The sequence below is a fragment of the Sus scrofa genome, chromosome 6 (genome assembly GCF_054392235.1).
Source record: "Sus scrofa isolate SSC_HxYL_T2T_F1_AM1 chromosome 6, Sscrofa_HxYL_maternal_Yorkshire_Landrace_v2.0, whole genome shotgun sequence".
Classification (NCBI taxonomy): domain Eukaryota; kingdom Metazoa; phylum Chordata; class Mammalia; order Artiodactyla; family Suidae; genus Sus; species Sus scrofa.
Genome location: NC_139388.1, coordinates 134,031,973 through 134,045,993, shown reverse-complemented (window position 1 = coordinate 134,045,993; position 14,021 = coordinate 134,031,973). Strand labels below are relative to the sequence as shown.

The window sequence follows — 14,021 nt, the reverse complement described above, 5'->3', positions numbered from 1 at the left end:
GTTGTTTGTTTGTTTGTTTGCTTTTTATGGCCACACCCATAGGGCATATGGAAGTTCCTAGGCTAGGGGTCAAATCAGAGCTGCAGCTCCCAGCCTATGCCACAGAAACGTGGGATTTAAGCCACTTCTGTGACCTACACCACAGTTCATGGCAACACTGGATCCTTTACCCACTGAGTGAGGCCAGGGATCAAACCCACATCCTCATGGATACTAGTTAGGCTCATTACCACTGAGCCACAATGGGAACTCCTGCATGTTAATGATTTAACTTTTACTTTGAGACCCGTGAGAATGTATGTCAAGTATGTGAACTTTTCCAAAGTCAGAATATAAATTAAGAAGTTCTGTATGTTTGGAAACAGTATAATAAAGAGCAAAATTCATGAGGCTAGGAATTATAAAACTAGATTTCTAGCCTCAGCTCTGCCACTTTATAATATGACTCAATAAGGTATGTAATGTTTCTGAATCTTTCTCCAGCTTTAGAACAGAGTTAATACCATATTCAGCAACTATGTCATATCCAACTAGGATGTAAGTACCAAAATATCAGAAACTGTCTATTTTTATTCACTGATATACATATCAGTGAATAAAATATATATATATATGTATATACAGCACCTGTAATAGTGCCCAGTACATAGTAGATGCTCTGTAAATAATTGTCAGATGGATGGATGAACCACATTATTTGAAGTGATCTAATAAATCCTGGGAATAAAAACCCCAAAATGGCAGTGCCTTCCCTCCAGAAGCTCACAGGTTAAGCAAGACAGACATGCACAAATAGTTAAATGAATAATGCGTTGTAAAGATCACCTGAGATAATGTAGTATGCACAGTGCAAGTTATAAGGTGATGGTGGCACTTGTACAGAACCAAAGAAAGAATGCAACAAGTTCAGAAACGGATGTGTTAACCCTTTAAAGCATTTCTTCAGAGACCTGTGGTCAGTTTGAAGTTACTCTAGAGAATAGTGTTTGTCTTTAGGGAAGGTAGGAACCCGAAATGGGGCCTAGTTGTCCACGATAGGAAAATGGGATTAAATGAAAGTGCATGTGCTCACACACATATAGATAAATGAATATCTTCAGTTATTTGGGGTTTTGTTTTTAAGACTGGGGCCAGTCAACTATTTGTAAGGTCTTTACAATTTAAAAGGTTGGCAATGCTTTTAAATCAATCTAAGTCATTTTTGTGCTACTGCAAATAGAATTATGCTTAAAAGTCACTCACGAGTAAACGTGGTTTCCTATGCTAGGAAATTCAGTGTGGGTTTTTAGTCATCATTTTTAGACTTCCTTTTTGATCATTTTTCAAAACTGCATACTGATCTCTTTTATATGCTGCTATTTCTATTTGAATTGCAAGTTTAAATTTGTATGTCTCTAAGACAAAGTTTTATAATGTGGGGTCCAAGGCGGGGGGGTCTCTCTTGAAGATGTGTAAACCTTCTGCTATTGCTAGAAAAGTTCTGTACTTATGCACATTTTTCTGGAGACGGGTCCATGTTCTTAAAGAGGGTTCATGACCAAAATAAGGTTCCAAGAAGACGGTTTCAGTTCATTCACTCAAATAATTATCTTTTTTAAAGACGTCTATGGAGACTAAAGTATGTCGTTAAAAGTATTTGAAGGTCATCACTACATATTTTAGTTTATATGTCCTCTCATTAAAAATAAATAAATAAAACCTTTCTGAAGTCAAAACAAAATATCTTGAGTCTAAGAATGTGTGTTTACCATATGGTCTGTTTTGCAGGTCCGATTCCCATCGCATTTCAGCTCAGATCTCAAGGACCTTCTAAGGAACCTACTGCAGGTGGATTTGACGAAGCGGTTTGGGAATCTAAAGAATGGTGTGAGTGATATAAAAACTCACAAGTGGTTTGCCACAACAGATTGGATTGCTATTTACCAGAGGAAGGTGAGCCTTTCCTTTCCTTAATTAAAAGCTTTCAAAATTTGCTGCTTAAATTATATAGTAGTGGTATGTTCAACCTAACATATGGTTTTAATTTTTTTTTTTTAATGGCTGCATCCACAGCATATGGTAAGTTCCCGGGCCAAGGATTGAGTCTGAGCCACATTTGTGACCTGCACTACGGCTGCAGCAACACTGGATCCTTTAACCCACTGCCATGGATCAAATCTGCACCTGTGCTGCAGTTGAATTCTTAACCCATTGTGCCAGAGTAGGAACTCCAGTTTTAGTTTTATACATTTGAATTAATCTTTTACAGGATTTAAAGAACCTTTATAGCCTACAACTTAAAAATGAGTTTTCTCGTTGAGAGAAAGGAAAGTATATATTGTATTTTGACCATCAATTGGAAAAGTTTTCGTTGTTAAATTTTTCCTACCCATGCCTCTTAACTCTTCATAATACCGTGGTAATTACATATTAGACAGTATCCTAAGGGTTTGCACTTCAAAACTGATGTGAAGTCACATTAGTAGGATCATATGTAAACAAATATATTCTCCTACCTAGAATTGGCACAGATTTAATAACTTTTAGTTGCTGGATTCATTAGATATTTTTGGTCAGTATTACTTCACCTTTGTAATAAATTGAGACATTTAAGAAAAGATTTTGCTATGCTGAAATACCTTTATCTCTCCTTTTGCATCTTAAATGCCCAATTAAAAGTAATTTGTATGAATAAAGTGTTTTCATCTTGAATATATTTCTTTCTTTTTTTCATAAACCAAAACGTAATGTTTTGGAAATTTGCCACATTTAATAATACCGTGCAGCCACATGAGTGAATTTCCTTAGGGGAAAAAATGTAAATGCTCTAATTATTAACAGCACATTTTTTCTAATTTATATTTTTATAAAGATTTTTTAAAAAACATTAAAATGATTTTTAAATCCAGCAAATAGAAAATAGAGCAAGACCAAAACAATGTGAGTGCAGTATAGGCTTTTGCATCTCAAAGAGTGTCTCAAAACTCTCTAACCATTAAATTCATGAAACATGGCTGTTAGCATCATTATCTCAACTGGATGGATATGTTAGGTAGTCAAGAACAAGAACCAAAGCAATTTAAAGTAGATGTTAGATCTAGTAAATAAATAATTTCATATTTTCATATTTTTTCTAAATTTCCCAGCACCAGTGTAGTACTTTGTAATTAATAAAAGCCGTTCTATAACCTCTCATTTTAATCTTTGAAGTAATCCTGTGAGATAGATGGTATCATTTTCCCCATTTTACTGATAAGAAATTTGGCTCAGAAAGGTTAACTGCTTTAAACAATCATACAGCTGCTAAATAATGCCTGTATTTGATTCTGGCTTTTTCAGCTTCCCAATTCCAGGATCATATTACCCCTTTAAAGATCTTTTAACATGGTTATTAAAAATGAAGCTCTCAAACACTGAACATTACATTGTTTCATAAGATATTCATAGATTCCTATTATCTGCCTAACTTTTATGCTTTGAGCATTTCAGGAGTAGGAAGACTCTGCCTCAGAAGGCAGCAAAGAAAGAGCATGAACTCTTGGTCTGAATCCCAGATCAGCCAAGCATTAGCGGTTGAAATTGCAGGCAAATAATTTAACCACCAGATTTCTCATCTTTAAAATATGGGTTAAGGTGGAGAATGCAAAATGAAGAAGAGTTTGAAGAGAAATATTAAATAGATTGGTCTAGGCTCTGGTTTTCTTTCTGGTGGAGATGTGTTTCGCATACTTAGAATCAGGTAATTTGTTAAGTAAATAGATTTGAAATCATCATAATCCCATCATCCCAACAGCACCTCTGTTGACATTTGACATATTTACTTTTTTTCTGTGCTCTTCATCACTACAGTCCATTCCCATGACTTCAGTGACCACCTAAGATCTATTTCCTCCAACCCTGCACTGCCCCCTCAGCTTCAGACCATTACATCACAATTTCCACCTACTACAAAATTCTTTTGGGTGACTTATCTAATCTACATTTTCTCTTAGTGCTTTTTGATCTAACTTGTTTTTGTTGTTCTTGTTTAATAATTGTCAAATTATCCTCTCAGTGTATTTTGAACACTTATCTGGCCCTTTATTTGAAACTCTACCCTTCCCAATACTGAATTATCATATACTTCAGTCTTGTATCTGAACTTCATTTTTATGAGCTCTTTTTGCCTGGTCTTGTGCTGTGCGCCACACCATTTCATATAGCTTTATAATGTGTGTTTTTTATTTCATTTTAAAACATATATTTAATGTGTGGAATCCTTATAAATATTTATGAAAAATACATAATTCAGTTTTCTCCAGTTTTATTGTAGTAAAGTACACATAATGTAAAATCTACTAGCTTAACCAAATGTAAATGCACAGTTGGTGGTGGTAAATACATTCATACTATTGCACAACCATCACTACCATCCATCTCTAGAATTTTTTTCATCTTGCAAAACTGAAACTCTACCTGTTGTACAATAACTCCTATTTTGTCTATCCAAATATTTACGTTGTATTTGAGGATCTTAATTGGGATTACAGTATACAGTATACTACAGAAGAGAACCAAAATTTTGAGAATTCTCCGCAATGAACATGTTATATTTCTGCAATTATTCAGATATTTTCTGTCATTCAGTAAAGTTTAAGAGATCCCCACTCTCATATATGCCCAATTTCTTTCTCAAAGTTATTCCTTAAATTCATGTTTTGATTGCTATTGTGAATATGTTTCTTTCCCATCATAAGAGTAATAAAAAAAGTTTCTGTGTTTATAATTGGCCATTTTGCTAAGTACATTCTGTTATTGATTTCCATGGGTTTTTCAGTGATTCCCTTGGATTATATTGACAGATAATCATAGTGGGCAGAGGTGTCATTTACCTCTTCTTCAGTATTTGTATCTTTTATTTCCATTTTGTTTTACTATATATGCTAAATGTCTAGAATAATATTTTAAAACAGTGGGCCTGTTGAGCTGTCTTGTCCTGTTCCTCTTTTGAGTGTGAATGCCTTTCCTGCTTTACTACCTACTATGAAATTAGCTATTTACTTGGATAAGTATTCTTTATCAGATTAAGGAAATATACTTGATTACTAGTATACTGTATTTTTTTCTTGACATATTAGTATAAGGAGTTATATTGGTGAGATATCCAACATTCCTGAAGTGAACATTATTGAATCATAGGGTATTATTATTTTAATACCTGCCTTAAGTCAGTTTGCTAAAATTTTATTTAGAATTTTTACATGCATAGTCATAAGTTTTGTTGCCCTGTAGTTATTTTTTTTTTGGAGTTGATTATGTGGATTCATAAAATAAGTTTGGAAATTTTCCATGTTTCTTATTCTTAGGTAAATTTAAGGAACATAGGAATTATCTTGTATTTATACCTTGGAAATTTTAACTAATTCTTCTGTGGTTCTTGGTCTCATCAAATTTTTGCCTCTTGAGTCAATTTTAGACTTACATTTTCCTATAAAATTGTTTATCTCCCTTTGTAATTATCACCATTTGTATTATCTTTATCATATTATTGTTATTATATTTAGATGGATCGATTAGATTTTCTTGACGCATGTTCTTTTTATTAGTATTTTAAAGATTTATGATGTATTTTGAATATTTTTAGAATTATAGTCAGAAGTAAAAATTTCTGCTGTTACTTAGCTAACATTTGCTAATATATCCATATCATGTATTTTAAATAATTATTCTCAAAATGGGTAGAACTGAACTGCTACTGCTTACTTAGCATTCATGTGCTTTCCAACGGGCTTGATTTATCTCAGGTAGTAAACAGCTTATCTGCCAAAAAGAAGCACACTATAAAAAGCAAGTTATATGTGTTGGGCAAATTGATCAATAGCAGATCTTGATGATCAATAGAAAGGACTTGGAGATCCCTGGATAATTTATAAATAGAAATAATTTAGTACTTTAATGTAGCCATTTGTTTTAATATCATCTCAATTATAGAATGTGCAGAAGTACAAAAATTACAGTAAATTTGAATAGTTTTCATAGTCTTTTTTTTTTAATTCTCTGACCAACTGCTCATGAACAGCAAAATAGCCAGAGGCATCTGGCAGCAAGACAAGAAATGGGAGAAAATGGCCTGGACAATTCAAACTGTGCAGTCATTCTCTAGAGATGATTGTCTGAATAGGTATAATCCTAAATTTCTGCCTGGTTAGACATGAGGAAACTGCGTAGCTCTTTCTGCTGCATGGTACAGAACTGCTGGCCCCGAAGCAGGGTGCATAAGGCAGCCAGCTGGCAAACAATAAGATACTAGACTTTCTTTTCCTACTTTTTTTTTACTTCATTCTTTTTAGATGTCTTGTCTGTGTCTATCTTTTAATAGTTTAATTAGGTGTGTAAATAAGTTATAAATAACTATACGGTGATATATATTCAAATGTGTTTTACTAAAAGTCATACAAATGAAAGAACTTTGGTATGACATTAGGAACAGCTCTGGACTGGACTTGGAGAATTATGAATTTGAAACCTGTTTTATTTAGCCACTTATTAGTCACACAAATTTCATCAACTTTCTGTTTTATGATCTGTAAAATGCAAATAAGACCACCTGCCCTCTCTCTTTCACAGTGTTCTGTTGAGGAAGAAATAAAACAGTGTGCATATAGTTGTTTATAAACATTATAGATGCTGTGTAAATTGTATTATTTTTTTCAGCTTTTAAAATATTTTCCTCAAGTATATTCAGTACATCGCATTATAAAGACCATATTTTATGCTTTTTTTTTTTTCTTTTTTTTGTCTTTTTAGGGCCTCACATGTAGCATATGGAAGTTCCCAGGCTAGGGGTCGAATGGGAGCTGTAGTTGCCAGCCTACACAGCACAGCCACAGCAACACAGGATCCAAGCCGTGTCTGCGACCTACACCACAGCTCACAGCAACACCAGATCTGTTAACCTACTGAGCAAGGCCACGACCTCATGGATACTAGTCGGGTTTATTACTGCTGAGCCACAACAGGAACTCCAAGATCACAGTTTAAATAATGGAAAGACATTTTGTTTTTAGGATCAAAGGAGAAAAATATTCAGAATTTATCAATTTTGTAATTCTAAAAGTTTTTTTTCTAATTCCCCAGAAATGTTGGATAGCCAGATATTTTAAACAAAATAAACTGGGGAATTCAAAAGGAAAGAAGATTAAAAGTAAGTCTGAGTTATCTGTAACCTCAGGAAGAAGGAATTAAGGGAAAAGGGATAGAAAATAGACTTTAGAAATAAGGAGCTGATAAAAGAAAAACTGGAGTTCTGTAATCTTAAGTGCCTGCATTTTGATGCCAGCAGTTAATTATTATGTTGGTCTGTACCATTCATTGAATGAAAATATTGAGATCAATGACAAACCTACAGTTTGCTTCTTCTTTTAATGCTGTTATCATTTAGGGACATAAAGGCATTTAAAAATTGCCACTGTGTAATAATAGTCAATTTATTTTCCTTAGCGTTTAGAAATTCTCAGGTATTTGTTTTTCCACTTTTTTCATACCACCAAGCAGTTAACTCACTTCTGACACTGTCTGTTTGGAGATACCAATTGCAAGTCCACTTTGTGCTTCTGATTAACCTCAAGAGTCCCACAAATCCCTGAGAGTTAATATGCTGCAGTGGCTTACACAACTGAGAAACATTACTTGCTAGTTAGTTACCAGTTAATTATAAAGGGGTATAACTCAGGAATAGCCAGTTGGAAGAGATGGAAAGGGCAAGGTATGTGGGAAGGCACTCAGAGCTTTCTTCTTTCTCCAGGCATGCCACTCTCCCCACAACTGTTGACCAAGGTCTCTCTCTGACACCAAAACCTTTTTCTTTTTGAGTTTTATGGAGGCTTCTCTAAATAAGCATGAGTGATTTAACCATCGTCTGTCGGTAACTGAACTCAAAGTCCAGCCCTTCTCCCTTCCCAGAAGGTCAGGGGATGGGAGGAAAATTCCAACCCTCTAATCACAGGGCTGTTTGGGACTTTCCTAAAGACACCTCATTAAACATAACAAAAGATACCTTTACCACTCTTAGTTCTTATGAAACCCAAGGGTATTTAGGAGCTTTGTGCCAAAAACAGGCACAAAGACCAAATATATATTTCTTACTATAAATCACAATATTACACTTATGTTTCTCTCTGTCTCCATTACAGGTCGAAGCTCCGTTCATACCAAAGTTCAGAGGCTCTGGAGATACCAGCAACTTTGATGACTATGAAGAAGAAGATATCCGTGTCTCTATAACAGAAAAATGTGGAAAAGAGTTTTGCGAATTTTAGAGATGAGCAAGAAGATGACATCAGAGCTCGCACTCAGTCTTTGCACTCTGCTAAGAGATAAGGTAGAGCTGAGACCGTCGAAGCAGTTACCTAGTTCCTTCATTCCAGCGACTGAGTGAGGTCTTTATTGCCGTCATCCGTGTGTGCACTCTGCATCCACCTATGTAACAAGGCACTGCTAAGCAAGCATTGTCTGTGCCGTTAACACAGACCTAGACACTCTCCTGCTTCTCTTTGATTTGTCTTTCCCCTCTCCTCCTATGTCCATTTCTTCCTTTTTCATTTTCACTAGTTTTTCTGCAAATAGTGCTTCATTTTATTTTGTAGGTCTTGCAGACGGGCAGTGTTATGCCTCTGTGACATTGGAAGGGAAGGATAAGTGTTGCTTTGGTAGTTCTTACCAGTATTTTTGCTGGTCAGTTGCTTGAGGATACACTTTCTAATAATTATTTTTACTTGAGTAGCTCATACTCAGTTTTGCCAAAACTCTTGACAGTTTTTAAAGATAGAATGTCTTTTCACCAAGGATATTTATACAAATAAAACAAACTTTCTTAGAACTCACTAATACAGACTAGCTGGACCCAGCAATTTGGATTCCTGCAGATCAGAGACTTTATTTCCCTTTATCGCCTTTTCTGTCATCCTCCCTGGAGTAACTCGGTGACCAGCCTGTGCAGGGTGACAGATGGGTCTCATTTGCAGGAAAGGCTACTGATATGGATCATCGTCACCCAGATTCTCTCATTTGGTACCAGCATTTATGTAGGTTATCAGAGAAGAATTCTAAGGATTTCTAAACCTTAACTTTCCATAAGGGTTTTAGCCAGTATTTTATTAGAATATGACTAATGAAAGTGACAGATTTTTAAGTTTCTCAAATAGTCCTCATAGTAACTTTTTACAAGAAGAGGAATGAACTAAAAAAAAAGAAGGTGAACACTTTGCTAAGTCAAACAAATGGCTTGATTATTGTAAACAACATAGAGGCACTTTTGTTTAAATAGAGAAGTTTTTTGTGTGTTTTGCTTTGCTTTGTCTTGTCAGAGTCAAGAACAAAAGTTGTTGCCAGGTGATTATGCTGGTGTACTATACTTGTCAGCCTGAAATAGAGGCACTGTTGCAACTTCGGCTTTCATCCTATGCCTCATCAATGAAGAAAGGGGGCAAAGTTTATAAAGCTGCCACAATTGTATTTTAATTTTGAGGTGTGGTAATTTTGGATATGTCAGACTTTCTATCTTCTTTCAGTAAACAGAATTGTGATCATGCAGATACAATTTTAGTGTTTGGGTTTAGTTTTTTATATATACTTTTTTGCCGACTGACTTAACAATATTGCTGTCATGTGGAAATTTCAAGCACTTTTGCACATTTTGTTCACCGTTTGTTGAGAAAACATGGCTTAACTCGGTTTTTTAAATATTTTTTCTCCGCCTTTACATTTCCTGTCTAGTTTTATCTCTGTGCGTCAGTGACCTATCTTAAAACAACACACCAAAATAGCTGAAAATAAACTGTGTTCATTTTTTTATGATCAACTAACATGCATATGAGTTGTGTTTAATCAAATGGATTTTAATGTATATAAGCACTCTATATGCTTCATTACCGGTGCAGGTAGGTCACTGACTACTCCTTTTCATCCATACTGCACCCTTGTAAAGCCTTTGAAGACACTGAAAAAACCTGTCTGAGCTGTTCCCTGCATCAATCTGTACATCTTTTGGTTGTCAAGTGTTTATGCACGGTCATGTCACTTAGAAGCTGATACTGATTTGTCAGTCCACCTATATTTAAAATGTGCAAGAAAAATATGAAATACTTTGCTGTAGCAAGTTTTTATGTAACAAAAATATATCATGTTAATAAATCTAAAACATCATTTGTGTAAAATATTTTAATTAGTTTTTTTGTATTTCATTTAGACCCAAGAACATGCTGATCATGTATTCTGTATGTATGCTATAGATGCTATGGTACCTTTGTTGTATATTATTGTAAAATTATTACATAAAAATTTTAATAAATCATGGGGGTGACAATTTGATGATTACATTTTTAGTTTTCAGCTAAACTAAAAGGATTTCTATGAATTCTAAAAAAAAAAAATTTATGAAATTACAACCGCCCAGCACAATTTGCTGTAGAATCTACCTAGGTAGATGACCCCTGGGCATACATTGGTTTTGATGGCTATTTACCCATTGCGTTTAACTCTCCACACAAAGGGCATCAGCAAGCCTTCAAATACATCAGGGGAGTCTATTTCTGACCACTGATGTACACTGAATTAGAATATCTTCGAATTATATAAAAGTCCCAGTTTCAGCCACAGTTTAGCCAAAAATAAGGTAAAAACTTGAAAAAGAAGTGGAATGAATCAGTATTTAATCTCAGATTACATTTTTTCAAACAAAAGAAATCACATTTTCACTTAGTAAATAATGAGACAGCATGTAGAGGAAGGAGCCCTAGGCTGAAAGTCAAGGCAGCTGAATGTCAGGCCTCTGTCACTATCAGCATGACCTTGGCCTCAGTACTCTTACCTGTTAAATTGAAAGTTCCATTAGCCAGTTTCTAAGGTCCCTTCTAACTTTGACAAGTTGTGATGAGATCTTTTTATTTGACGTTCTGAAGGGATAACATGCTTTGAAGTAAGTCTCAGTAAGGGGATACCTTAGAACGTCTTTCTTCTCCTTACTCTTACAGTGTTCTTACAGTTCTCTGAACATCATGAGAACCTTGTGTTTGTTCTGATTCCTTCCTCTTTCACTGATGCGAAATATCCAATTGATATCAAACTGTCAACCTACCAAAAAAGATATTGTGGCTTGTGGGCATTGCTGTCTTGTTTTGATATGTTCTTGTAGTGACTGCCCATTGGCCTGAAAATACTCATTGTAAGCCTAAAAAAAAAAATCATTTTTCTCTTTCCTACTGTTTCTTCTGCTTGTTGAAGAATCAAATGAAATACTGTATGTGAAAGCACCTTGTAAATTGTAGCCTATCAATGTAAAGTGTTAAGGTGTTGTTATTTCATTAATTACTCCTTTGTTTAGAATGGAATTTCCTATGCGCCTCTGTAGCTAGGAAATGCTGAAAACAACTGTGTTTTTTAATTAATCAGTAACTGCAAAATTAAAGTATCTTCAAAGGATAAAAGAATTTATTGAGTCTTAGATCAATTTAGTACCCTTGTTTCCTGATTTATTTTCTGTGCATACTATGGATGCTTACGGATTCCTAGTTTTTAATGTGTTTGGGTAAGAACAGAGCAATAGGAGGTTAAATGTCCACCAGTCTAGTCTGCCTGGGTATTTACTGAGAAACTGCTAGATTTATTCCATAGTTTTTAAAGTGTTCCTACCTTTTCCTCATGCTTCTAGTCTAAATTACTATTAAAATACTGAAAATATTTGTATTTAAAGGATTGACAATGCAAGAGCCCTCGTACTTACTTATATTGTGATAATGAACATGAATTTATACTTTTTTCTTCAGAAGTGCTTTTGAGCTATAACCTTTTACGGTTTTAGCTAAGTTGATTATTGTGTGTTTCTATACTTATCCTTTACCTCAAGAAATACATTTTTAGGTAATTGGTTTTTTTTATTTTTTATTTCTGTGATCCTCACTGCACACATTTGTAAATATTGATGCATTTTATAACAATTTTAATGTTTTTATAAGTAATGATAAGATTGCTTCATCTTACCACTGTTAAGACAATATAAATTATAGTTTCCTCCTTTCTTTAGGTAACAAATTATCAAAATCTGGGCGTATCATTACTATAGAACTATCATTATTTTAAATTAATTTAACTTTTCTCTGACACACATATATTGGATGTGAAGTAAATACTTTGATTTTAGCTTTCCTGAACATTTTCTATATGCCTTACTTAATAACCTTTGTACCCTCTAATAAGGGCTGTTGTGTCCCACTAAAATTCCTGTGTTGAAGGTCTAACCCCACTACCTCAGCATTTGACTGTATTTGAAGGTAGGGCCTTTAAAGAAATAATTAAGGTAAAATTAGGTCATATGGATGGGCCTTAATCCATTAAGACCTGTGTCTTGATTAGAGGAGATTAGGACACAGAAAACTCACCAAATAAGGGGTGACCATGTGAGAACATAAGAGGAACACAGCCATCTGCCAGCCAAGGAAAAAGGCCTCAAAAGAAACCAGCCCTACTGATACCTTGACCTTGGACTTCTAGCCTCCAAAACTCTGAGAAAACAAACCTCTGCTGTTTTAGCCACCCAGCTTGTGGTACTTTGTAATGGCAGCCCTAACAAATAGTACACCCACCGAGTGTACTCCCATGGTGAAAGTCTGGCATTCATCTTCAAGTGCTACATACTTGGCTAATACTGAAGTAATTTACCATAAGCCACCCCCACCTCCAAAAAAAAGTGTGGTCATAGACATCTGCTGCCTGTTTCCTTTCCTGGAGCACTAGCAGGAAACAGCTAACAAGAGGAGGGAAAGCACAGGAACTGAAAGCACTCCTAACTCCTGGTCAGACTTGCCCTTGGCATCAGGCCATCCTCTTTATAATACAGCATAACAGTGAACATGCTGTGTGTGTGTGTGTGTGTATAACTGAGTTACTTTGCTGTACACCTGAAACTAATACAACATTGTCAGTCAACTATACTCCAATAAAATTAAAACAAAACCAAAAAAAAACAAACAAAAAAACTGAACACACCAGACTCAGTCTCTGCCCATCTCCTGATGGTGATGTTAACAAAATGGCCTAAAGGAAGGCATGAATGGGGATAAGGGACTGGTAAGGGAACCCCTGCTGGTCCGTTGTCTGATTGTTGAGGGGATAGTGATGCTCACAGCAAATGTTTACCTTAATGTGTTGGTTTTCTATGGCCACTGTGACAAAGTACCACAAAATTAGTGGTTTAAATGACGCAACCTTATTATCTTACAGCTCTGAAATTCTGACTCCTGAAATGAGTCTCACTGGTTAAAGTCAAAGCATCAGTGGGCCTGCTCTCCTTTCTAGAGGCTGTAGGGGAGAATTTGTTTCCTTGCCTTTTCCACCTTCTAGAGGATGCTCAATTTCCTGACTTGTGACTTCATTCCTCCATCTTCAAAGTCAGCAAAACTGGGCCGAATCTTTACACTACATCCCTCTGACATCCTTTTCTGCCTCTCTCTTGCATTTTCAAAGACCCTTGTGATTGAGCCCACCTAGCTAATCCAGGATACAGTCCTCATTTTAAGATCAGCTGATGATCAACCTTAATTCTTTGCCATATAGCCTGACACATTCACAGGTTCCATGGATTTAGACATGGCCATCTTTGGGGCACAGGGAGTGTGAGGGAGACATTATTTACCACATTTAATATCATTTTAGGTGGAAAATATGATTATATGAAAGATGGGAATACAGATAACCTTTCACAATTCAAAAAGAGCAAAAGCTTAAACTGAGATTTTCCTGAAGCATAGGGCTTAGCATGCAATGAATATTCAAGTACATTGAATACCTAATTGAGTAGCAGTATCAGTTCTACCTTGAAGGATACTCAACATCACTATTCTTCAGCAAGTTGAAAATTAAAACCACAAGTAGATATGACAACACATCAACAAAATATAGAATGACTATGAACACTAAGAATACTAAGTGGTGAGGGTATAGAGCAAGAGGAAATGTCAATCATGAAAATGGTATGACCACTTTGGAAAGCAGTTTGGCCATTCACTATA

General features: G+C 35.3%; 1 protein-coding gene across 8 annotated transcripts in view; it reads left to right on the top strand.

The window, feature by feature from the left end:
• The window catches only part of PRKACB (protein kinase cAMP-activated catalytic subunit beta), a 118,589-nt gene extending 107,145 nt beyond the window's left edge, over window positions 1–11,444 (top strand). For 6 of the 8 annotated variants that reach the window (NM_001444740.1, NM_001444737.1, NM_001444741.1 and 3 more), the window contains 2 exon segments: window positions 1,768–1,932; window positions 8,151–11,444. In NM_001444740.1, coding sequence (NP_001431669.1) covers window positions 1,768–1,932; window positions 8,151–8,276 — 291 coding nt within the window. In that variant the 3' untranslated portion in view covers window positions 8,277–11,444. 8 annotated transcript variants of the gene reach the window in all.
• The last annotated feature ends 2,577 nt before the right edge of the window (window positions 11,445–14,021 follow it).